Source organism: Temnothorax americanus, unplaced genomic scaffold, assembly GCF_048541705.1.
Source record: "Temnothorax americanus isolate GAGA-0224 unplaced genomic scaffold, ASM4854170v1 Scaffold8, whole genome shotgun sequence".
Lineage (NCBI taxonomy): Eukaryota > Metazoa > Arthropoda > Insecta > Hymenoptera > Formicidae > Temnothorax > Temnothorax americanus.
In genome coordinates, this window is record NW_027509802.1 from 4,794,876 (window position 1) to 4,819,767 (window position 24,892).

The 24,892-nt window shown below is 28.8% G+C and overlaps 2 protein-coding genes and 1 long non-coding RNA gene across 6 annotated transcripts in view; 1 reads left to right on the forward strand and 2 right to left on the reverse strand.

The window, feature by feature from the left end:
* LOC143907079 (uncharacterized) overlaps nucleotides 1–1,648 on the reverse strand; it is a 3,085-nt gene extending 1,437 nt beyond the window's left edge. The window contains exons 1-4 of one of the 3 annotated variants that reach the window (XM_077423597.1): nucleotides 1,432–1,648; nucleotides 1,081–1,343; nucleotides 747–815; nucleotides 564–653 (exon numbers count right to left, since the gene is read on the reverse strand). In XM_077423597.1, the coding sequence (XP_077279723.1) occupies nucleotides 564–653; nucleotides 747–815; nucleotides 1,081–1,212 (291 nt within the window). In that variant the 5' untranslated portion in view covers nucleotides 1,213–1,343; nucleotides 1,432–1,648. Of the gene's footprint in view, nucleotides 1–563; nucleotides 654–746; nucleotides 816–1,080 lie in introns of all 3 variants that reach the window. The other 2 variants (XM_077423596.1, XM_077423598.1) reach the window with 2 other exon arrangements.
* LOC143907289 (uncharacterized) overlaps nucleotides 1–9,133 on the forward strand; it is a 25,662-nt gene extending 16,529 nt beyond the window's left edge. For both annotated transcript variants that reach the window (XR_013259821.1, XR_013259822.1), the window contains 4 exons: nucleotides 5,402–7,154; nucleotides 7,225–7,295; nucleotides 7,938–7,975; nucleotides 8,698–9,133. This is a non-coding gene — a long non-coding RNA (uncharacterized LOC143907289). The remainder of the gene's footprint in view (nucleotides 1–5,401; nucleotides 7,155–7,224; nucleotides 7,296–7,937; nucleotides 7,976–8,697) is intronic.
* On the reverse strand, nucleotides 1,763–16,616 carry LOC143907286 (uncharacterized). The gene is made up of 20 exons (XM_077423962.1): nucleotides 15,957–16,616; nucleotides 15,541–15,763; nucleotides 14,531–14,694; nucleotides 12,774–13,879; nucleotides 12,539–12,657; nucleotides 12,052–12,239; nucleotides 11,880–11,911; nucleotides 11,717–11,806; nucleotides 8,922–11,479; nucleotides 8,496–8,761; nucleotides 7,998–8,156; nucleotides 7,545–7,800; nucleotides 7,384–7,452; nucleotides 7,212–7,301; nucleotides 5,307–5,563; nucleotides 4,812–4,967; nucleotides 3,924–4,188; nucleotides 3,794–3,862; nucleotides 3,619–3,708; nucleotides 1,763–3,427 (listed from the first exon to the last, which is right to left on the reverse strand). Exons 9-20 carry the CDS (start codon nucleotides 9,183–9,185, stop codon nucleotides 3,371–3,373), a joined length of 1,998 nt encoding a protein of 665 aa, XP_077280088.1. The 5' UTR covers nucleotides 9,186–11,479; nucleotides 11,717–11,806; nucleotides 11,880–11,911; nucleotides 12,052–12,239; nucleotides 12,539–12,657; nucleotides 12,774–13,879; nucleotides 14,531–14,694; nucleotides 15,541–15,763; nucleotides 15,957–16,616; the 3' UTR covers nucleotides 1,763–3,370.
* Between the last annotated feature and the right edge of the window lie 8,276 nt (nucleotides 16,617–24,892).

Below are 24,892 nucleotides of genomic sequence, written 5' to 3' on the forward strand. Positions count from 1 at the left end.
ACCCAGCCATCCCTTGGTTTTAGTTCTTTCGAGGGATGCGGACACCTAAACCGATAATGAAGCACGTAATAAAAAGAGGTCGGAATAAAGCTTGTTGGATCGCAATCTTCATAGTCATCGCCATTGCAAAGCAACACTGAGTGTCTGTTTAAACCTATTTCTCGGATGCATCGCAATTACATTGATTGGCAATAATAGTGTTAAATTCCTTTATAATGACGATATGTGTTCGTTGTAGCACTTATGTGTATTAAAATAATCGATCCACTCCGATAAATGAGTAGCATGACTCATGTGTTGAAAACCAATCATTAAAATGATATGACATTGATTAACATTTTTTATGCAACATATTATATTATACATATTTGTCTATTTATCAAGAATTTGAGATATAGGAAAAATATATATATCATCTATTTGCACCATAAAAAGAACAACGGTAACAATCCAGGCGAAGAACTGGAAGGAAATATCAAACAAAAATATCACTGTCTGAAATTTTATAACTGTGTTTAAGCTAAGTTTCTACCTAAGCTATATGAATGATATTAATGACTAACCTTACGAATAAAATCGTAGCCAAAGTAAAACAGACCCAATCCGTTAAACTTTAATGGCTGTAGTAATATTTGCAAAACAAATTGGGAAATCTGCATTATGTAATAAAGCAATTTTTATTTAAATATTCCTAAATAAAGATTGTTTAGAATTGAGAGATGGTGATATAAAAGACTATATCTCACCTCTTCGCGTACCTCGGCAAAACCGACAATATTTGTCAATCTATTGACAACGTTCTTGGTCTTTCGCGCCTGAAACATATATAATAGAATTAATTATATTGATTTACATATATATTAATACACTGTATTGTTTTTAATAACAATTGAGTTAATTTTTTCTATAAAGAAATTTTTTAATTTTTTACGACTAAAAAAGTTTATTTATGTAACATTAAAATTCACTTTGCTGCGATTATTATTCAAATTTTTTAATCTTTTAGAAAGATCAAAGATTATGTCATATAACTTTTTTTACTTGTAAATATAACTTTGTTAATCCACTGAAAATATTTACCTTAACGCTAACACTTTCGCATATATGATTCAATGATATAAGTTTCATTAAAAATATGATAAACCACATGTTGATAGAAAGCAATATTTTTAGTGTTATATCATCTTCGTACATTTCTTTCAGGTGTAACATTATGTAGTATTGAAAATAAAACAATCCACTTATGACAATTAACGAAATAGGATATTATTTGCAAAGTCATTTACATTCCAAAGAAGCCATTTATATCGCGAGCTATTCGACAAAGTTCCAAATGCAGATGTCTAGAAATTTACATAAATAACAAATAAATTTTAAGAAGAAACATTAGAGGAGATTGAGGCTAAATGATTCCAGGAGTATGTTGCTCACGTTGCATTTTTAGTGTTAATCTTGAGTGGAACAAGAATTTGCGAAATGATTCTTTTAGAACACAGATACTCTTCCCCGAGTTTCATTAAAATTGGAATAATATTACAGTTAAGAAATAGAAAAAATTGATTTAGTAATAGCAAAAGTAAATTTTCAAGCTTTTTGAAATTTTGCATTGATATTCTCCATCGTCAATGAATGAATTTTAACACAGAAACATTATAAGAAACACCATATGAGAGACATTATATAATATATATATATATATATATATATATATATATAATAAATCAAATACATTTAATTAATAAAATTATTTTTTGCAATTTTTTGGTGTTACATTAGCGTACGTGTATCAATTTACATTACGGTAAATAATATACGTTTGCGACTCTCAGCATTTTGGACAATGTGACTGTTAACGACAAGAGACTTTTTCCATTTGTATCTTAGTTAGTCCACAGTTTTCTGTTTCTGTTGTACAATATAATCATTTATTTTATCCAGAATAATATGTCTGCAATTTAAAATATATTTAGAAAACAGTAATTAAAGTGCATAATAAAGTAAAGACGAGTAGATAACGCAAAAAATGAAGGTTCTTAATTATTTTCTTCTTCTGTCTAAAATTACAAAATTTTATAGGAATTTTATAGAAAGTGCATTTCAAATTTCTGAATCCGTATACTTTTACTAAAAAATATTGTCGTTAAATAATTGCAGCAAAGTAAGATTTGCGAACCTTAAAAGAAGCATAAACATTATATCTATAATGGTAATAATATGTAAACTATAATCCATAACGATAGGGACCATCATGGCCCTTGTTTCATTAAATAAGTTTATGCACATTAAAGAATCAAAAGTCCATGATGCGCACGCCATGAGAAACCACGTAATCAAGGCCAATCAAGGCACATTTCATCAAATTTCTCAATTTATGATATTCTTTAGGCATTCCGAGTTCTTCCAATGTATCGTTTACAAGATCGAATTTTCTTATACATGTGCGGAATTTCTGAGCAGCAAGAGAAAATATAGAATTATGACAATCTTTCTTTCAAATAAATATACATAAAATATACTAATAACGATACCAATGCATAAGGCAGTGTGTGTATGATAAAAATTATATCAAGATTTTATTGAGTTATCAGACAGAAGATATATTGAAAACAACATTTATTGACTATACAAGCTTTGGCAACAATTAATTAATGCAGAAAATATAATCCAATGGCACAAAACTTTATTTTATCACATTTTCAAATAAGTAATGATGAAGTTAGTTAATCCTAAATTAAGAAGTGGCATTGTGCGTTATTTACTTCGTTTTTGATATTACACCAATAAAATGATAACATTATACAGAGAAACTATACCTCGTGTTCGCGAACAATGATAATCATAGATATCATTATCACAAATAAATTTATTATTATTATAAGGGAACCTGGAAAACTATTAGAAAAAGTCAGAGAATATTGAATTTTTACATAATAAATCGCACAGGCATGAACACTCCACACTGTTAATATATAGAAAATGCTTAAGCAATATCTCGGTTGGTCTAGCGGATATCTAAGAATTCCACAACCGAAGATAAAACTAGCTAAGAAAAGGGGATTCAAAGTCTTTTCTATGGTATCAACCATGATCTGATCAAAACTCTTCAAATTCCACGTACTATAACTATTAAAATTGTACTGTTGAAAAGTTCACACAGTGCAAACGTTATATTCATCACGAAAATGGAATGGTATTTGATCATATCGTCGCATACGAATTTCATGATATTATTTTATTATTATTATATTAGTACATTAAGTGAGTGATATTTAAACAATTACAAAGAACAATTTTGATTAATTTATATGCTATAGGCTTGACAAGAAATTAGCTTCCTTATTTTCTTGAAGAAAAATTATCAGATAAGTACTTATGTTATTTTCATTTGTCTCATAATGATTACGAAAGTTACAATTGTCGTGCCCAACTGAAATAAAATATATCAATTAACTTTTTACATTGTTTTTATTAAATTTCACATGTGTACAAGATAATTATAAAATTTATAAAATACCAAATAACTTATGAAAGAAAAGTATTACCAACAATTTTAATGATTAATTTTTTAAACTAATCTACAAAATATAAAACAGAATGAACAGGATAAATGCATTGTACCTTTCGCAAAAATGAATTTCCAAAATAGAAGAGACCCATTCCAGTAAATTTTAATCGATGGTATGTTATTTGCAAAGTAAACTGACAAATCTGTATATAATAACATTATGGTTTATTTAATTTATTATATTTATTCTTACACTTATAGTGTTTATTATTTGTTATTTATTATTACCTCTTTCCAAACATCTGCATACCGAAGAGTACTTGACAATTTATGAATTATTTTGTCAATTTGATTAGCCTAAAATTTGGAATTTATTAATTTATTATAGACTAAATATTTGTGAATTGTGTGACTTTACCTTTAAAGAAACATTCTCGCACATGTAATTTACAGTATAGAGCTTTAATAAAAATAAAAGAAACCATGTGCTTTGTCTAAAATAAGAGTATATAGAATATATACTTTTATACTCTTCATTGTTATATTCTCTCATTACCATCCGGCATAACCAAACGCACAATGTTATTAAGTATAAGAAGCAGGATGTCATTTCGAGAGTCATTTGTATTCCAAATATCATGTTTAATTCACGAGCAAGACGACATAATTCTAAATGTACGTGCCTGTTGAAAGATATATGTTATTATGCAAAAACTTATGGCATATAAGTATGAAAATTTAAATAATTGTTTTAATTTATTAATTTTATTACTATCTAAAATAAAATTTTTTCAATTTAATAATAATTTATTGAGGATGAAAAGTGCATGTGATTTAATTAAAATATAAATTTTTTTTATTTTAGAAGTAAGTGGTTTTTGGCACAATTAAAGATATATAAATAATTTATGAATATATCTAATGTAAGTTTCTAAAAACAAGAGATTGTATGCGCTGATGAGAGTAGTTAATATATTTGAGACTATAAATCTCAAACAAAAATATTCTTCTGAACTATATACAGTTATTATTAAATTTTATTTTCAATCTTACTCTGATACCCCTATTATATGTGCTAAAAATATATTAAAAAAACACTAAGTTTATACATTTTATATCTTTTTATACAAAATAAACACACACACACACACACACACACACACACACACACACACACACACACACACACACACACACACACACACACACACACACTGCATGCTATAACTTTAATATATTATAATAATTATGATTTTTCAATTCCATCCTCTCCCTTAACTATGTATATGAATGTATATTGATTTACATTAAGATCCATAATGTTCGTTTATAATTATCAGTATACAAGATATATCGATGAACAATCACAGGTTTTTCCCATGTACATCTCAGCCCATGTTCTTCTCTCACTAATAGATACTGCATATGCTCGTTCACTTTATCAAATCTGGTGCCGACGTACCTATTCAGACAATAAATTGTACAATGTACAACAAAACATCAATAATATATATATTTGATAACTTTTTTACGAAGTATATTTAATTTTATTTTTTTATTTAGAAAAATTATATTAAGAATTACAATTACTAATATGAAATAATATCACTGTCAAATCACAAAAAACTTCACAAAATTGTTTACTCAAATTGCTAATATTTACATGTTAATTTTAATCGGATTTGATTGATAAACGAGGGAATCACAAAAAACATCTTTACAGATGACAAAATATTAGTGTATAAATAAGAATACATAAACTTATCATAACTAAATAATCAAGATATTGTATTATACAAACCATAAAATCGATATAAATAATAAATCCACCAATGTATTAATATGTACGGAATGATTTAATGCGTAAGATATATATACGTTTCCACTTTCTTTTAGCCACCACAACGAGTCGTAATAATTTGTAAAAAGGCTGAGCATGAGCCACCCTATTATCACTATTTTTGACCACATATGCATTTTTTGATACATTTTTGGAGTGCCCAGCTCTTCTAAGGAATCGTCCACAATTGCAAGCTTTTTTAAACATATTGTAAATCTCTGAAACAAGTAATCAAGTAATATTTCAAATCTGTAAGGTAATTTTAAGATATATGCGAGGTAATTATGCTTTTATCGTATGAAATGTACGATACTTGAAAATCATGAAATGTATTGTTATGAACTGCAAATTATTTTTGTTTAAGAGTCGCAGAGTTGTCATAATAGAAATAGCTACAACTTGGAAACAAAGCGATTTCAAGCATAAGTTTGTTTATATTAATTTTTTGTTATTTTAGGATCCTGAATTTACTCCTGAAGTGTGTCCCACATTATGTCGTATACCCTGTATATAAATACAACAAAATTTTGAATTATACCTTTCGATGATAATGACACAAAATTGCAGACACAATCGTGGTGAATGTGCTAATCTCGTGAATGATTTCCCCTAATGTGGTTAGTATTCCTCTTATTGTACTAATAGTTATAAAATAAAGGACGTAGATATAAGCAAACCAAATTGTCAAAGAATATAAAATACTTAAGTTTACAGTCCATTGAATTCTCGGCTGTTTTCTGATGGGGTAAAAGTCTAAACCAGTGATAAAGCACAAAATAAAAAAAGGTTGCAACACCTGTTGGATAGTGGTCACCATGATTATCACTATTAAAAGTTTACACTGACTGCATGTTTAAGCTCATTTAACAGGAATGCCAAGTGCCAAGTTCCAGCGTGACAGTGGATCTTCGTAATTGCAATATATATTTTATTTGGCACTTACCCATATTGAAATAATCGATCTATTTTCTAATACGAAAGAAATGAGTCATTACTGAATCTTGCATGTCAGTACTTAATAACTCAAATGCTATTTTTAATTTACGTATGACTTGTTTATAGTGTATGATGCAAATTTATTTGATATTTTTTTTGCTAAAGTTAGTTTATATAATGCAGTTTTTTCCACGTGCCGACATAGTGAAATTACATGGAAAGAGAAGAAACAGGAAAAGTGGAATATTTTTAAAATTAATAAAAGTATAGACATATATTTTATTGTTATCTACTTGCAATACATTTCTGATGAACAGCACAATATTTTATTAATGTGAATACAAAGTTTACTAAAGCGCGAGAATTTGTTAAGGATTTTATAGTAGGATTCTTTCGATAAGTACTTTTGAGAAGTAAATAATTTGCAATTTCAATTTGCGCAGTGATAATAACAATTTACACACTATTCGCAAGATATTGACAAAATACATGCAGTTTTTTGAGAATATATTTTTTACTTATAAATAATAAAAAATTTTTGTGTGTTGTATTGTACTAATTAATATCTCTTTAGGGGATTTTTAGGGGATATTATTTATTTGGTCATATTCTTAAAAACCCATATATGTATTAGACGCACCAGGCATTTGGATTACGATAATCATAAACGTCAAAATTGTCATGAAGAACTGAAAGAAGTTGTGTTGATTAATCTTCAATGCGGGCATTACTTTCGATAAAAGATAAATAAAGATATAATAATATTCTAGATTGATTCTTTGTATGTCGATTTATACTTCCAGTACGTCAAAAAATACTAACAAAACTTTATCTAAGCGGTGATAGTAAAATTTGCTAACGTATGTTTTATCAGTAAGTGCAACATATGCAACAAATGGAAGATTTAATGAAATAAATACAGAAACAAACTTTTCGCAAACAGCTATTGCCAAATTGGAAGAGACCTAGTCCAGAGAATGTCAATGGGTGGTGTATTATTTGTAGTGTAAACTGGTAAATCTGCACAGAATGATTGTTATTTTAGTTTTAATAATTTATTTTAATAATTGCCTCCTATTATTGGAAGAGAAAGTTACTTTACCTCGTCGCGAATATCGGCATATTGAAGAGAATCTGTTAATTGATGAATTATTGTATTCATTTCGTTAGACTAAAATAAATAATTTGCCATAAATATAATAAATAAGAATATGTGTATACTTTTATACATATATTTACACTATAAATTATATACAGATTTACCTTCGCGCTAACACTTTCGCAAACATAATTTAAGCAGAAAACCCTGGCCACATATAAAGACACCCAAATATAAATATCAATCCAATCCAAATATGATGATAATGATGATATGAATTTATCTGTTGTTATATGTATGAAAGTATAACGAAATAATCTTATCAAAAATATCAAATAAGCTGCCATTTCCATAGTCATCTGTATTTCAAACATTGCGTTTAATTTTCGAGCAAGTTGACACAATTCCAAATGAAGATGCCTATCGAAACATATAAATTATTGATAAAAGCATAAAGAAACATTAAATTGAAAAAAACTATTTTTTTTAATTTAAGTGAATTATTTTATCTAAATAAATCTCAAATTTCTGCCAAATCCTAACTGCAACAATTTCAGGTAATGCTAGATCAGACGAAAATCAGTAATCTATCCAGGTACGTTTGTGTATTGATTTACATTGTCGTCCACAACACAGACTTGTAATTATTAATACACATGATATATCGACGAATGGGTCGCACTGCCTTTCTCCATGTACATCTTACACTATATTTCTCTTTCAATAGCAAACATCTCATGTGTTCATTTAATTTATCAAATCTAGTGCCAATGTACCTACAAAAGAAAAATTGTACAATTCCAAATTTTATGAAGAATACGCTACAATTAAGTAGCTTCAAAAGAATATATTTTGCTATTTATATTATATTACAATATTATATTTGTAAGAATACTATATGGAACACTATTTTATTTTCTAAATTATATGTGGATTATATATTTATCACTAAATTATCTTTATTAAGAAAGATTAAATCTCTAAAAAATATCATATGCTTTGCACCAAAAACTTATTTTTAAAATATATTTTAACTAAAACTAATTACACATATATAATTTAATAAATAAAAGTATACAATATATATAGTTAAATATTTTAAATAATATACAAACCATAGATAAATTGTAAATATTAAATCCACAAACACGTTGGTGTGGCGAAAATTGTTCGTGATATGAGGTATGATCATGCACCAATAACTCTTCATTGTGTGAAACCACCATATCATATCATTTATATTGATCAGTTGGCTACACACTAACCATCCAATTAATACCTTTTTTATATATACATGCAACTTTTGATATATTTTAGGAGTGCCTAATTCTTCCAACGTATCATCTACAGCAGCAAGTTTTTTTATGAACATCTGCAATTTCTGGACAATATATTGAGAAAAAATACAATCTGTTTAATGTAAATCGTACTTATGTAAAAACTATTTAGTTAATTATATACTTTTGTTTATAAAGAATTATAATAGATTAACCGGCTTTCACAGATTATTATGTAAGCGTTGAATATATAAGCATATGTACCTTATGTTGATATAAACTCATAATAATAGATATAATAACGATCAAATAGTTAAATCCATCATTAATTACAATAGAGGTTGCCAGAAAAATTTTTTCCACTTTAAGTGCGATCATCACATAATAAGAAAGGTAACTGTAAACGCTCCACAATATCACACTGTAGAATATACTTAAATAAAGTTTCCCTGAAATGTGAACACTCAAACCGAGAATATGACAGATCAGGAACAAAGGACGTAAAGCTTGTTCTATGGTAGTCACCATACCTCTTGATTATCGTAGTTTCTATTGTAAACTGAAATTGTATGAAATTGTATATCTGTTGAACTTTATTTAGCCGACATAGCTAGTTCATCAAGATGACTGAAGAATTTATAGATCAATACATTAGCGCTATATATTATTTGAATCCATAAACGTACCTAATGACATAGTTGATCTTGACCCTAATACTATTAATGAATAATAAATAAATAGTTTTTAGCTTATGGACATTGCTCAATTAAAATACACTGGTCAACAAAAAATTATCACAACATAGTAAATTTATATCAAAATTTTGCATATAACTCCAATAAGCATAATTCCACAAAAAATTGTCGTAATTGAAAGCTTTTTTTATTCTAAAGAATGAAGTCTGTACTTTAAAGAGCATTTAATAGATCCTTTCCCTTTCTATCGTCCGTACTTTTCAAGAGTAAATTATGTATCTAAAGATATTGCATAATTTGACGCACTATATGGCGAAATGAATTTTTTTTTACTAATGTCTTGATAACCATCATAAAACACGGACTTTCAATACAAATTAAAAAAAAGATGAGGTTTATACGATTTGTTCTTCATGGAGTTACGGCGTATCAAAGTTATCTATGCTCTAAAGAATATCTGATTATTCCGAAATCTAAAAAAAGTGAAATAGGACGCAAATAAATTGTTAACTTAAAAGAAATATGATTATTTAATTTTAATGTGTTTTAAACTTGTCTCTTTAAAAGATTACAATTTAAATTGTTACTATTTAGTCTGTTATATGAAAGTCAATTATAAAACGGACAAAATTAAAAACTTTAAGCAATTAATTTTCTAAACATTGAATTAAATTACTGTATGTATATAAAGATTTTAATATATGTATATAAAAACTTAAACTAAAATTTTGTTAATTAGACTTAATAATACTTTTTATTTGTAATGTGCTTATATGTAGAGCTTCTTCTATAGTAGTCAACATATTTACCACAATCGTAATTTCTACCGTAAACTGACATCTGTTTGACTGTTTCGAGCCGATACATAATTCGTTAACAAGGCGATAGAATAATAAATAGATTGATGCATTAGCGTTATACATTTGTTAACTTTCCCCTATATGTACACAATAATGTAGTACGTATAGTTGATCTATGTCTCTTGACCATTAATGCTAATAATGATAAAATGTTTCTTACTTGCAAACATTCTTCAATTAAGATTATTAACTTTGTATTAAAATTTTTACTAAAATTATATAAGAGATAAAGTAGTTATAAATTTAGAATAAACAACAAATCAATTTGTAAACGTACATGACTCCATGATCAATATGCATTAATATTTCAAATAAAAGAAATCCTTCATTTCATATAGATATTACTTAATATTCATCAATAAGGTTATGATTTACAAATGCTAAAAGAGCTCTTGTTTAATAGAAATGGATGCATACAATTCATAGATATATAATATAAATTAATGTGATAAATGTATAATATGTATACGAGGCATTAATCAAAATATATAAAAAATAATAAATTAATTGTAATTATTTACACTTTATATAACTTTAAAAAATTATAATATTAAATAGAAATATTGAATAATAAATTAGAAAAGAAATGAAAAATTTTTCATAATTGCATACATGAGTCTTACTACTTGCTGTAATATGTTCTATTATCTTTCTTTATTTTGATCCATACAGGAATAAAATTCATTTGCGCCATAAAAATAATAGTGGTGAGAGTCCAGACTTCCAGACGAAAAACTAAAAGAAAATATTATGTTTTTTTTCATTTATTACATTCTTTTGATGAATATTATATTTTATTAAAGTAAAATTTAAATTTATTATTTCGAAAATTTATTGGATTAACAGTATGGATTTTACTGTAAGATTTTTTAGATGGATAATACTGAGAAGTAAAAATAATTTACAATCATTTTTATATGCATTATTGTTTTATTTAATCAAAACCACTATTTTGTTCTTATATTGTTGTCGGTAATAAAATAACGAATCTGAAATTATCCATGCAATTAGCACGTAATAAAACTTGAAGAAATTGCACATTCTAATAATAATACAACATTGCTATAGTATCAACATATTATTCGCAAGGTATCGACAGAATAGAAAAATACATTCTTATTTTGCAAGAAACAATCGTTGTGTGTTGGATCTTTTGCTATATTCTTTCGAAATATCAATTTGATTATTTCTTCTTAATAGATCACAGATGTCTTAGATACTTTCGACTGGATTATGATGATCACATACGTCATAATTGTCGAAAAAACTGGAAAACAAGTTAATTAACTTTTAATATAAAAGATAAAAGATAAAAGATAAATCGTACGAGACAAATTTTACAATAGCTTTTCGAATGTTGATTTGACATAATTATTACAAAATAAATTAGTAGTAAAAATGTTATCTAAGACATGATAATAAAATTCATTGACTTATATTTTATAATTTAGTACATAAGAAAAAGAAGTACATAAGATTTAATAAAATAGATATGGAAACAAACTTTTCTTAAAAAGCCATTGCCAAAATAGAAGAGACCTAGTCCAGTGAATTTCAATGAATGATGTATTGTTTGTAATGTAAACTGGTAAATCTGCACAGAGTTATTGTTAATTTAATGTAAACAATTTATTTCAGTTGTTTCTTATTATTGAAACTTATGTTACCTCGTCACGAATGTCAGCATACCGAAGAGAATCTGTTAATTGATTTGTTAATTAAAACAGATAATTTGCAATAAATAAATAAGTACATCTATATATGTATACATGTATAATACATATGTTATATGAATGTTATATGCTGTTGTAATAGTCTCCATAAAAGTTGTTGTAGTACCTCAACTTTTTTAAATAATTCTGTATACACAAGTGTTTAAAAGGGACTATATGGAGGGACTATTGCAACATCATATTCTTGAGACCAAATCAAGTTAAAATGTCCTGTATCACTTTTTCCTTCGATAAGCAGTTATCGTGATATTGTAAGCTAAATATTGTGGAAGTTACCAAGTTTTCCTTGAATATCTAAAAAAATATTAGGCAAATAAAAAATGTTTCAGAAAAACTCGTTCAAATTAATTAGTAGAAAACGATGATACAATAAAAAATAGGAATTTTTATTTAAAAAATTTGACTTGAATTTTTTCTACTGGAGTTAACACGAGCATCGGTCCCAAAATTTAATAAGATTGTTTATTGACCCCCTTCAAACTCGAACTTCATCTGACACATATTTTTTCATCAACCTTTATGAGTTATTAAATGTAATGTTCTAAATATGACATCCTGTATATACATATTTTATAAATTATGAATAGATTTACCTTAGCGCTGACACTCTCACATACATAATTTAAGCAAAAGAGTCTGGCTATATATAAAGATATCCAGAAACTGATGCCAATCCAATTCAATGGCGACGATATAAAAATATCTCCTCTATCTATTATATGTAAGAAAATATAACGAAGTAGTCTTGTAACGTGGTAGTAGACAGTTATGTTTAAATGTTTTTAAAAACTTCGTTGTATTTATGTATATGTAAAATTGTATTTTTACCTTCCGAATACTTTATAATTTTTTTAAGTAAAAAAATCTCGTCTTTTAATTTCTTCACTTCCTGCTTGTGCAAAATATTTGTTTTTGACATAACGTGTTTTGATACATGTTCGTCAATACTTGAATCATCGGATGATTCTGTCGGGGTATTATCCTAAATTTCAATAAAATGTCACATATTCAATTAAGTGAAATAAAATACCGCGTGGCCACGACCAAATTGCAAACATAAATGAGTGCAAACAACAAAATTTTTTTCTATTTTAATTGTGAGGAGAGCTTCTGTACTATCTCTATCTTTTCTCATTTATGGAGATTTGGTTCCGGTTCACAATCATTGTTCAGGCTTTATTAATTCTCACACTATATATTAATGTATACATTCTGTTGCGTTTCTACTACACCTATATATATATTCCATATATCTTATTCAATAAAGAAATTAACTTTTTTTATTAATAAATAATTATAAAAGTGTTATTTAATAAAAATTCAAAAGTAACACAATTAACAAAATTTCTAATTTAGAAAATTAGATAATATTTACAATATCAAAATCTCATATTAATAAAATCTTATATTAATCTTACATGTAATAGTAAAATCTTATGAAAAATGAGTTATATCCGGCACATATTACGTAATTTTCAAGATTACAAATTTTGTTACATGTGCGATTCATTCTTTATTAAAACTGCATGTTTGTAATTATTTAATCATAAAAGATGAATTGATCTTTCTATTACACATTTAGAGACCTGCTATAGTACAATGTATACGTGATGACAGGTACAGCAATAAACGTTCCCCGGAACCAAACCTTCGTAAAAAAAAAGGACTGAAATCTTCTCTAAAATTAAAGCGGAGTAAAGGTTTGCCGTTCGTTGCCAGTCACTCATTTATTTCCAAGTGTTCGCAATTTCCTTTTAACCACATAATATGTTTGTATGAAAATAATAACTCTGATAATGTATTCAATTCGAATTAATAACACTTATTATATTTACATCTTGAAATTTATCTTTCTTAATATTCAGTGCTCCTACAATGTTGCTTTCTACTGTTTTTTTGGCAGTTTCTCGTAATTTTGAAGTTTTCTTTTTTTCCTAAAATTATGTAACATAAAAAAAATTTATACTAACAACCTTGGTAGAAATGAGTAATTTCAATCAATAGGAAATATACTTCTAAACTAAATCTCAATATATATAGTTGCTTTTTAAATCGATTAACTTTTGTTAAAATAAATCGCTATCAATAATATTTAATTATTTCTATCAATTTATTGTAATAAAAAATATATTGACCATGATTGATATCAATTTAAATTGAATCAATTTGAAATTCATAAGAAATATTAAGATTTATTTTAAAAATGATTATTTTTAATTGATGAGAATCGCTACTTTTACACCGCATCACCTTGGATATTTCCTTGGCAAATTTTTCTAATATTTTACTCTAAAACTATGATTTCAGAAAAATAAGCAAAATTTTCTTCAAATTAGCGAAAACGTTGTATTTTTAGAGAAATAAAGAAAAAAAATAATTTCTATAAAGTAATAATTAAATATATAATTAATGTAATTGTTGATAATGTTCAATAAAATTTCTTGAAAATGAGTAAAATTAATTTAGCAAAAATAGCAAAGAAGCGGTAAAATTCAACAAAATTATAAAAACTTTAACAATATTAATAAAATTAAAAAAAACCGTTGGTGAAAATTGTATAAGCATAAACATTTTTTAGGTTTTACCGTTCAACTTTTTTTTAAGCCATGTTCAATAGAGTCTCCATCTTCAGAAATTGTCTCCAGGTTTTCTAAACTTTTTCGTTTTAGCACTTTTCCATCACTTTTTGATGGGTGTAGAATTTCAAATTTTAATACGTTATCACACTGCTTACACATTTTGGTCTATTCTAAAAATTATAAATATGATTTAAAAATAAAATTTGGAATTATTGACTTGAAAATATTGTGTTTGTGCATACCCTACTAGAAAAAAGCTGTTAAACTTTGAAAATATCTTGAAATTAAAAGCGTTTTCAAAAATTTTTCAAAAAAAATTTTATATCTGAGAATCTCTTGAATTCTCTACAAAATTAAAATTTTGTTTTAATCATAATTTTTTAAACAACTTTAGAGATTTTGTAGAAATTTACAGAAATTTTGAAACATATTTTTATAAAAATTCTCTAAAAACGGTTTCAATTGCATTACATTTTTAGAGAAAATTTTCAGCGACTTTTTAGCGACTTCTTTCTTTCAGCAGGATGTATATAGAGTACAAATAAGAAATGTTTCTAAGAACACGAGCAAGAGCTTGTAAAGCTCTTGTCCGTACTCCAGTTATATATATCTGTATTTATTAGGTACTATTTTGTGTCGCTTTAATATTAAATATAATGTTTTTAATGTAAATGTTACATTCAAAGAGAAGAGAAAATATTTTTGAGTGTAATAGAAGAAAATGTCTTACTTTTAAAAAATATAATAAGAAATATAATATTATATTTATATTTTTTAATAAGAAATATAATAAGAAAATATAATCAGAAAATTGTAGAAATATATTTAATATACGCAATTAAATATGTAAACTAAAAGTAATTACATTATTGTTAAACCATAAAAATGTGAGGCGACATACCCATGCACATAGCAACACAATCTCAGATGTTGCTATATGTGGGTATTATATATAAAAGTGTACTCTATATGTATAGGTTATACAGATTATGTTATTAGTTCATATAAAAACTTACCCCCAAACGACAAAATATGTACAACGTGGGATTTCCACGAGCAATTTCGTACTTTTTTGTGCATTTTCGATGCAGGAGCAATTTCGCAATTTACGGGCCAATTAATTGCAACTTTCTTCTTTTTTATCAATAACTTTTTTTAGTGCTTCTTTATTTCGTAACGTTTCATTTTGAAGCCACGACAAGTAGCCTACTGCGACTTTATAATCCTCGTTGATGAATTCTATTAATAACGCACTCGTTATCTTTCATTTTTACGATAAAAGTATTATACTGTTAATAAGTAAACAAGTATAACACTCGAGAGACAATAAAACAGCAGCGAATTCCTCTCGAAAATAGAGCACTTTTTAACCTTTTTTCTACGCTACTTTTATAACTCTTGCAAGTTCTTTCGAGAATATTATTGTTCTCACATCAGCTTCACTGCTACACAATCACACACTGCCGCATGCCGGGGTGCCAGGCCGGGATTCCCGCCATTTCTGGCTCTAGAGAGGAGAGCGAGAGAGTGAGAGTAAGAGAAAAAGAGCGCATATATAAGAAGCAGTTTCCTCTCTCCAAACTCAAAACGATTATTCCCAGCTACTCTGCCGACCACGCAGTCCGCGCTCCGCAGTAGACGTGCAGATCACACCGTAAATAACGAGAATATGTAATGACTGCGTGTGTATGTATGTACATACGTACTAGAAAACCTCTAGGAGAGAGAGACGCCAGCAGGTCACGTGACTTAGCCTTGATGTCAGCTAATCAGAAGATTCGTTTATATGTATATGTGAGCTACGTGATACCAGCCAATCAGATGAGAACGTTGTCACGTGACTTTTTGGCGCTTCTCTCTTCTAAAAACTCTCTAGTATGTACGCATACATACATAATATTGAAAAATCTGAGTAATCCTTTGACTATCATTATTTATTGATCTGAATGTAAATCGTAAATTGCAACGTAATCACAAAAAACGCGTTGATTAACGATGAGTGTTAATAAAAAAGGACCGTATTGTTACGTGCGAGCAAAATTCAATCTAAAAATAGCCAAGAATGTTAAGAGCAAAGAATCGATATTGATTAATTATCCGATTTCTGACGGGGAGACGGTTCTCAGGCCGCGGTTCACAAGGGATAAAATTACATCTAGTGATAAGACCTTCTTCCTCTTCCAAACATAAAGAAGTGGTGAGAAGCTCACGCGGGGGGGGGGGGGTTCTTGCCACTTGAATATAAATAAGAGTGAAAAATCATCGATAGTCAGTTGTTGTTGGGAATTAGTAGTTGTCATTGCTAACAGTCTTTAAAAATTCTGACTTAAGACAGATCTTAACTGCAATTTGAATCTTAAACCAAGATTGTAAGGAAAGTCTCCTTGAATAAAAGTGATTTAAATTCTATTTCTTAAATTAATTTACACTAAAAAATCCGGGCATACATTAGAAGAATGTCGCAGACGTATATATAATAATAATCTCCGCCAGAATTCACAAAATCAGGGAAACGAACAGATTCCCGTGAGGACAGGGGCGACCCCGGGAAATGCCAAAATACGTCCCACACGAATAGTATCGGGGGAACCAGAATCAGACATCGAAGAGTAAATATAGCTGACATCGAAGATGTACCATCTGTGAAATTAAATAGTTCAAATTTTACGGGAAAATTAAAATTCTTAGTAGACAGTGGATCAGGCCCAAATATAATTAAAGAAAATTTTATTACACCTGAAACCATAGTGGACAGAAATGAAATTCTGAAACTTAGTGGAATCACAACGCATCATATGACCACCTTAGGGCTGGCACAGATAGATATCTTAGGATGTCCAGTTGTATTTCATTTAGTCGAGGATAATTTTCCGATACCACAAAATGGGATCTTGGGTTCAGACTTTCTTTAAACAATTTTAAGTAAAAGTTAATTATGAGCAAAATCAATTAGAATGGAATGATACTTATATTCCCTTTGAAGAAAAAAAAGAAACTTTCATTATTCCTCCGAGATGTATTTCACAAATGCATATTAACGTCGCAAATACAGATCTAAAAGAAAGATATGTACCGCGATTAAACGAGACAAAGGGCATTTACTTAGGAGATGCTTTAGTTACGGTGAAAGACGACAGGGCATATCTACAAGTAATATAAATACGAATGATAAAGAAGAAAGAATATATGTACCAACAATCAAAATATATGAGTTTGAAACAATTGAAAAGCAAATTTCTAATTCCAATTCAAACTCGGACTGCTTAGGTAATTCCATTCTTAATTCAAATTCAAATTCAAACTCGGACTGCTTAGGTAGTTCCATTCATAATTCAAATTCAAATTCAAACTCTGATTCCAATTCAAGTTCAAACTCTGATACAATTCTAATTCCGAATTTTCAAAGCTTCAACTCTGCAAGTTCAAGATCTTGTTTTTACGTAAATAAAGAAGAAAGAAAAGCAAAAATAATTAAAGCATTAGGACTAGAACATTTAAATACTGAAGAACGATTACATGTTGAAAAATTAATTGAAAAAAGTTCAGATTGTTTTCACTTGCCTGGAGAAAAACTTGAACATACAAATGTTTTAAAACATCGAATTCCAACGGTAAATGAAATACCAATACATACACGACAATACAGATTTCCAGTAATTCATAAAGACGAAATAAATAAGCAGGTAAATGAATTATTAGATCAGAATATAATTAAGGCGTCAAAATCTCCATATAACACGCCTGTGTGGCTAGTCCCTAAGAAGCCAGACTCAAAGGGGAATAAACGGTAGAGAAAGGTGTTAAATTTCCGCGACCTAAATGATAAGACAGTAGGTGACGCATATTCACTTCCAAACATAATGGAGAGATTGGATCAGCTGGGCGGCGCGAAATATTTCTCGGTGTTTGACCTTGCTTCAGGTTTTCATCAAATCAAAATGCATCCAGCTGATAGTCATAAAACAGCATTTTCAACGCCATATGGACATTATGAATTCGATCGAATGCCTTTTGGATTAAAGAATGCACCGGCAACCTTTCAAAGATTAATGGATTTAGTGTTAACAGGAATGCAAGGTAACGAAATTTTTATGTATTTAGATGACATAGTATTATACTCAAGTTCTCTTACAAAACATGCAATTAAATTTGAAAAATTAATTAAACGATTACGTGAAGCAAATTTAAAGCTACAACCAGATAAATGTGAATTTTTGAGAAAAGAAGTTACTTATTTAGGACATATAATAGGGGAAAGCGGAGTCCGTCCAGACCCTAAAAAGATAGAAGCAGTACAAAATTTTCCAATTCCAAAGAGTGCTAAAAACATAAAACAATTTCTTGGATTGGCTGGATATTATCGTAGATTTATTCAAGGATTTTCAAAAATAGCTAAACCATTAACTAATTTATTAAAGAAAAACATTGATTTTAAATGGGGGGACAAAGAGCAAGAAAGCTTTGATATATTGAGAAATGCATTATGTCATGAACCAATATTGCAATATCCTGATTTTACTAAACATTTTCTTTTAACAACTAATGCATCTGGAACTGCAATTGGTGCAATTTTAAGTCAAGGACAAATAGGGAAAGATCAACCAATAAGTTACGCTTCAAGGTATTAAATAAAACTGAGAAAAATTATTCTACAATTGAAAAAGAATTATTAGCAATAGTTTACGCCGCGCAACATTTTAGGCCTTATCTTTATGGTAAAAAATTTAAATTAATAACCGATCATAAACCATTAACCTGGCTGCATAAATTGAAAGATCCCACTTCACATTAGCGAGATGGAGAATTAAATTAACCGAATATGATAATGAAATAATTTACAAACCCGGAAAAATAAATGCTAATGCTGATGCTTTATCGAGAAACCCTGTGACAAATATATTTCCAATACATCCTTTATTTGATGAAATCGAAGAGTGCCCAGAAGATGATGAAGCAAGACAAAGAAATGCTAATCCTAAACCTTTGCCAGTTTCGCCAAAAAGGGGAATGATGATAGAAGAACCAGAGCCGGTAGTTACAGGAATGCAAACACGTAATGCAGAGAAATCAGAAGGAGAAAGCATACCCTTTACTAAGAAAGAATTAGAAGAACCGCCGTTTATTGAACATATAGTCCATGCAGAAATACACAATAACCCTATAAATCAGATAAATAATAATAAATCTTTAGAAATGCACAATGATCCAATAAATCAGATAAATAATACTAAATCTTTACCTTTAGAATCATCAAACATTATAAATGACACACAAAACGAAACACTTGAAATAGAAACATCCTTAGAAAACATTAACAGCAATGACATGAATTCTTTAATTAATGACAATGAAAACATAAATACTTTAAATTCACAAATAACTATACCATCAAATCTTTTAGAAATACTAAATACTTTAACAGAAGATTGTGAAAATTATGAAATTTATCAAAATAAGCCTACCCATGTAAATCATTGCGAGGACCACACGAAAATTGCAGAGGAAGGAATCAACGACGACAACCCGAAAGACGACCAGGAAGATCAAGTTACTGACGATGACGACTCCGAGGAAGAAGAAGAGGTGGAACGAAGCAAAGAAGAAAGAGACAGCGACAGTGAGGAAGATATAGACACAATATTCAATGAACTTACGATTACAGACGAGACTTTGGACAGAACTGAAAAGCAAATATTAACACGAGGACAAAAACACAGTATAATAAATAGTCGTGATCAAATATTTATGAGAAGAGAAAATTATTTATATTTTCTAACCGCGAATGGTAAACCTTGTGACGAAGGATCAAAACAACTTCAAAATCAAAATTTAATACCAAAAATTAAACAAAGTAAATCAGGAAACATTGAAATCATTAGAAGGGGAAATAAAATTCATTTAGTTTTAATTTGTAAAGATGTTAAAAAAAAGATGAATAGAGAAACATTAATTAAACTTACATTTAAATTACGAGAAGTAATTAAGGAAAATTCAATTAAAATAATAAATGTTGCAAAAACAAAAGAAATAGATAATATTCAATGGGAGGAAATTTTAAATCAAATTCGAAAAACATTGCTTGGAATTTCAATCAAATTAATAATATGTCATGGGTTAGTAATAATACCGGAAATTCAAAAAAGAAAAGATATTATTGAAGAAGCTCATTCATCGAAAATCGGGGGACATAAAGGAATAACCAAAACTTATAATCGAATCAGACAAAATTTTTATTGGGGAAACATAAAAGCTGATATTCAAAGTTATATTAGTCAATGTTTGCAATGTCAAATTAAAAAATTAGTTAAAGTTAAAACCAAACAGCCCATACTAATCACTGACACACCATTTTCGTCATTTGAAAAAATATCAATGGATATAGTTGGACCATTACCTGAAACCACCAAAGGAAATTCCTATATCCTAACAATCCAAGATCATCTTACAAAATTTTCCCTAGCTATCTCTTTAAAATCAATAACTGCTGTTCAAGTAGCTGATGCGTTATTAAAATACTTTATTTGCATTTTCGGAGCACCTAAAATAATTTTGACTGATCAAGGCACAAATTTCATAAGTTATTTAATGAAAAGATTTACTAAACAATTCAAAATCAAACAATATAGAACAACTGCCTTTTATCCACAAGCAAATGGAGCTTTGGAAAGGTCACATTTAATATTAGTTGAATATTTAAAACAATGTGTGAATAAATTTACAGAATGGGATGATTTACTAGAATATGCTACCTTTTCATATAATACAAGCACTCATGAATCCACTGGATATACTCCATACGAGTTGGTATTTGAAAAAACAGCCAGACAACCATCTAGTGAAATTGTTAATGATATTGGAAAAGAGAAGACATATGATGATTATTTATATCAATTAATGACAAATATTCACGATCTACAAGAGTTAGCTCGAGAATGTTTGATTGCATCAAAAATGAAATCAAAATATTATTATGATAAAAAGATTAATCCACAAACCTTTCAAATAAATAATCAAGTTTTTCTTCTAAATGAACCAAAGAAAGGTAAATTAGGAGACCAATATTCTGGTCCACATATAATAACAGATATTTTACCTAACGGAAATATTAAACTCTTTTTTAAAAGAAAGTCAAGAATTGTTCATTCAAATAAAATCAGAAAAGTGAAATATAAATAAGATTAAAGGTGTACTCCGCAACATTTTTAATCTTATAAAATAATATATTAATAAACCTTTTTCTTAATTGTAATTAATACAGATGAAGATGATTCTGATGAAGATGATAATCTCAATAGTCACCCTATTTCTCAACATTCAAAATATATACGGAATCATTAGATACGATTGCGGAACATCGAACTTCAATGTGACGACTGTCTCGTTATTGGAAATAGAAGAATGTAACATCCCGTTAATGGAACCACATGTAGAAGAAACTAATATTCAACTATTACAACTTGCGAAATTTGACACAATCCATGTAATTCAATGTAAAATTTCGATTTCGAGAACAATTTATTACTGCGGAATGCACTCACATATTGCGACAGTAACTAATGCACAAGCGGAATATATTATCGATACGACGGTAGATCAATGTAAAAATATGCATAAAACCGGAACACTTATTGTAAACGTTAACAATGTAATCAATGGGTTAAAAGTAAATCACACAACGTCGCGACCAATCACTTTTGCAGGATCAGTAACAACAGACGGACAATGTTTTGGAATGCAATATTCAGATCCTTATGGAACATGGCAAAATGTAGTTGTGCAAGGAATAATAACCATTAGTTTAAATTCTCATCAAGCAGTAACTAATATAGAAACAAATCAGATACATTTAAAAACAGGAACAACCTGTCAATATTCAGATGGAAATTGTATAGATATTGAAGGAAAATATACTTTCTGGGAAACAATACCCAATGATTACTGTAAATTCAACCATTATGATGTATTATATGAAGGAAGAGCAAATAAGATGGTTAGTAATGTAGATAAAAATTTGCAAATAATTTATTCCTTGTCAACTAAAGACGTAACTTTTGCGTTAACACAAATGAGGGAAGAACTTCTTTATGGATATACGTTAATTAAAACAGAACATCCAAAACTTGTAATTTTAGAAATTAAAAAAGGAGAATCTTTTGCGCATAAACGCCATATATCAGTAGAAAATTTAGATATTTTTGCTTATGTAAACTCGAAATTTATTTATGTAGAAAAACACATACGCACACAAATGAACCGTTTATACACAGATGTATTAACACAACGCTGCAACTTGAAACGACAAGTAATGAAGAATGCACTGAGCTTAGCGATCCATGATCCAGATGATTTTGCGTATCAAATTATGAAAGGACCCGGATATATGGCAGTGATCTCAGGAGAAGTCGTACATATAATTAAATGCACTCCGGTGGACGTTAAGTATCGACAAACGCAGGAATGTTATCAACAATTACCAATATTTAAAGGAAATGAAACATATTTCTTAGCGCCAAGGACTCACATCTTGTTTAAAACAGGAACACAGACTACATGCAGCCGAATAATTCCAACAATGTATCTTTTAAATGACGGATGGTATCGAATAACACCAATTTTGGAATACAGCAAATCACCAGCAATAATAAAACCAAACAGTAAACCTACGTGGCAATATAATGATCCTGGACCATTGGCAGCAAGCAGTATTTATACTAATAGCGAACTTGAAAGTTTAAGGGATCAAATAATGTTCCCAGCGGAAAGGAATGGAATTTTAAATACAATGGCGCGCGGTGTAAAAGGAGAACCAGTATTAACACAAGGAATATCACTCTCTCACCTTCTGGATGAAAATTCATTGGAAAAAATAACGGAAAACACCTGGAAGAAAATTTGGGGAATGTTTCTATCCATCGGCAATGCAAGTGCAGGAGTAATTGGATTATACTTCTGCATAAGAACAACTAAATTAATAGTGGATACCATCATACATGGCTATGCACTTCATACTATTTATGGATGGTCAATACATTTAATTGGAGCCATTGGAGCGCTATGGGACTCAGTGACAAATTTGCTGTTACATTTAGCAAGAGGAACAACACGGAAAGAAAAAGATCAAACATCCTCAAGAGAAGAGTCAACAAAAACACAAACAACATTAACACAAGTAATAACAGAAAATGCAAACTCATCAGAAACAAAGACATTACATTCACAACAACATACAAGTAATATTATTTGCTCTGCTCCTGAGATTGAAATAAAAGATAAAACAGTTATCCACAATGAAACTCAAAACCTATATCCGCGATTATAATGAAGAAAGATAAACTCTAAATTCTTTAGGAAATCAACAATAGGCACCATTAGAGTAAGGTTTCAGTTTTCATTAGATAAGAAGGCTGCCCGAGGGACAGCTCGTGAATGTAAGTCAGTGCGAATTCAGACGCAATCAAAGCGAAGTTAAAAAGTAATAAATTGTTCACAATCAGTTTAAAAAAATATATATCAAGGTAAACATTAAATAAACAATTATATAAATTAGAATAATTTGTTAAACTAACACCAGTAAACACTTATATACATCAAGAATGAAACCGCCGACGCCTGATGAAAGGAGTAAGGAGGAAAAAAATGAGTTTTATGAGCCAATCGACGGGGTACTGCCCGAAAACCACGAAGAAACGTACAGGACTATCATAAACGGCGCGTGCCTTCGCGGCCCGGAGGGGGAGGATGGAATGATACTGATCAAATCCTCCTGGCCACGAACAAAAATGTGCCTAAGCTGTTACTTAGAACAACTCCCATCACTCGAGGAGGACGAGGACATCCCCGAGGTCAATGGGTATGAAATTAAATCGGGGTACCACTCCCTTAGCTCACAACGTTACGAGCTCCCACAATCGATTAGATTCTGCTATTCCATCTGCAAAGAAGTGATTTTGGGCATGAAACCGGCCCGGCGGTGCCGTGATTGTATTGAAGAGTTCCTCGTACACAAGCAAAAGTACGAAGGCACAGACATTGCGAATTAATTTAAAAATAGAGGTGGTAAAGAGATATTAAAAAAAAAAATGGAAAAAGTGAATTTAGTTTAACAAAATATATATCGATTCAACTAACAATTATACAACTAACAATTATATATGCAAGTTTTAAATTTAGTTTAACAAAATACATATCGATTTAATTAACAATTATACAACTAACAATTATATATGCAATTAAAAAAAATAATATTATATACACTAATATACATTATTATTATTATTATATGGATTATTATAGTTTTGGCTTACATATTTTGGCTCTGGCTTATATTGCTCTATTACATATTATTATTATACGTATTATTTTAATCTA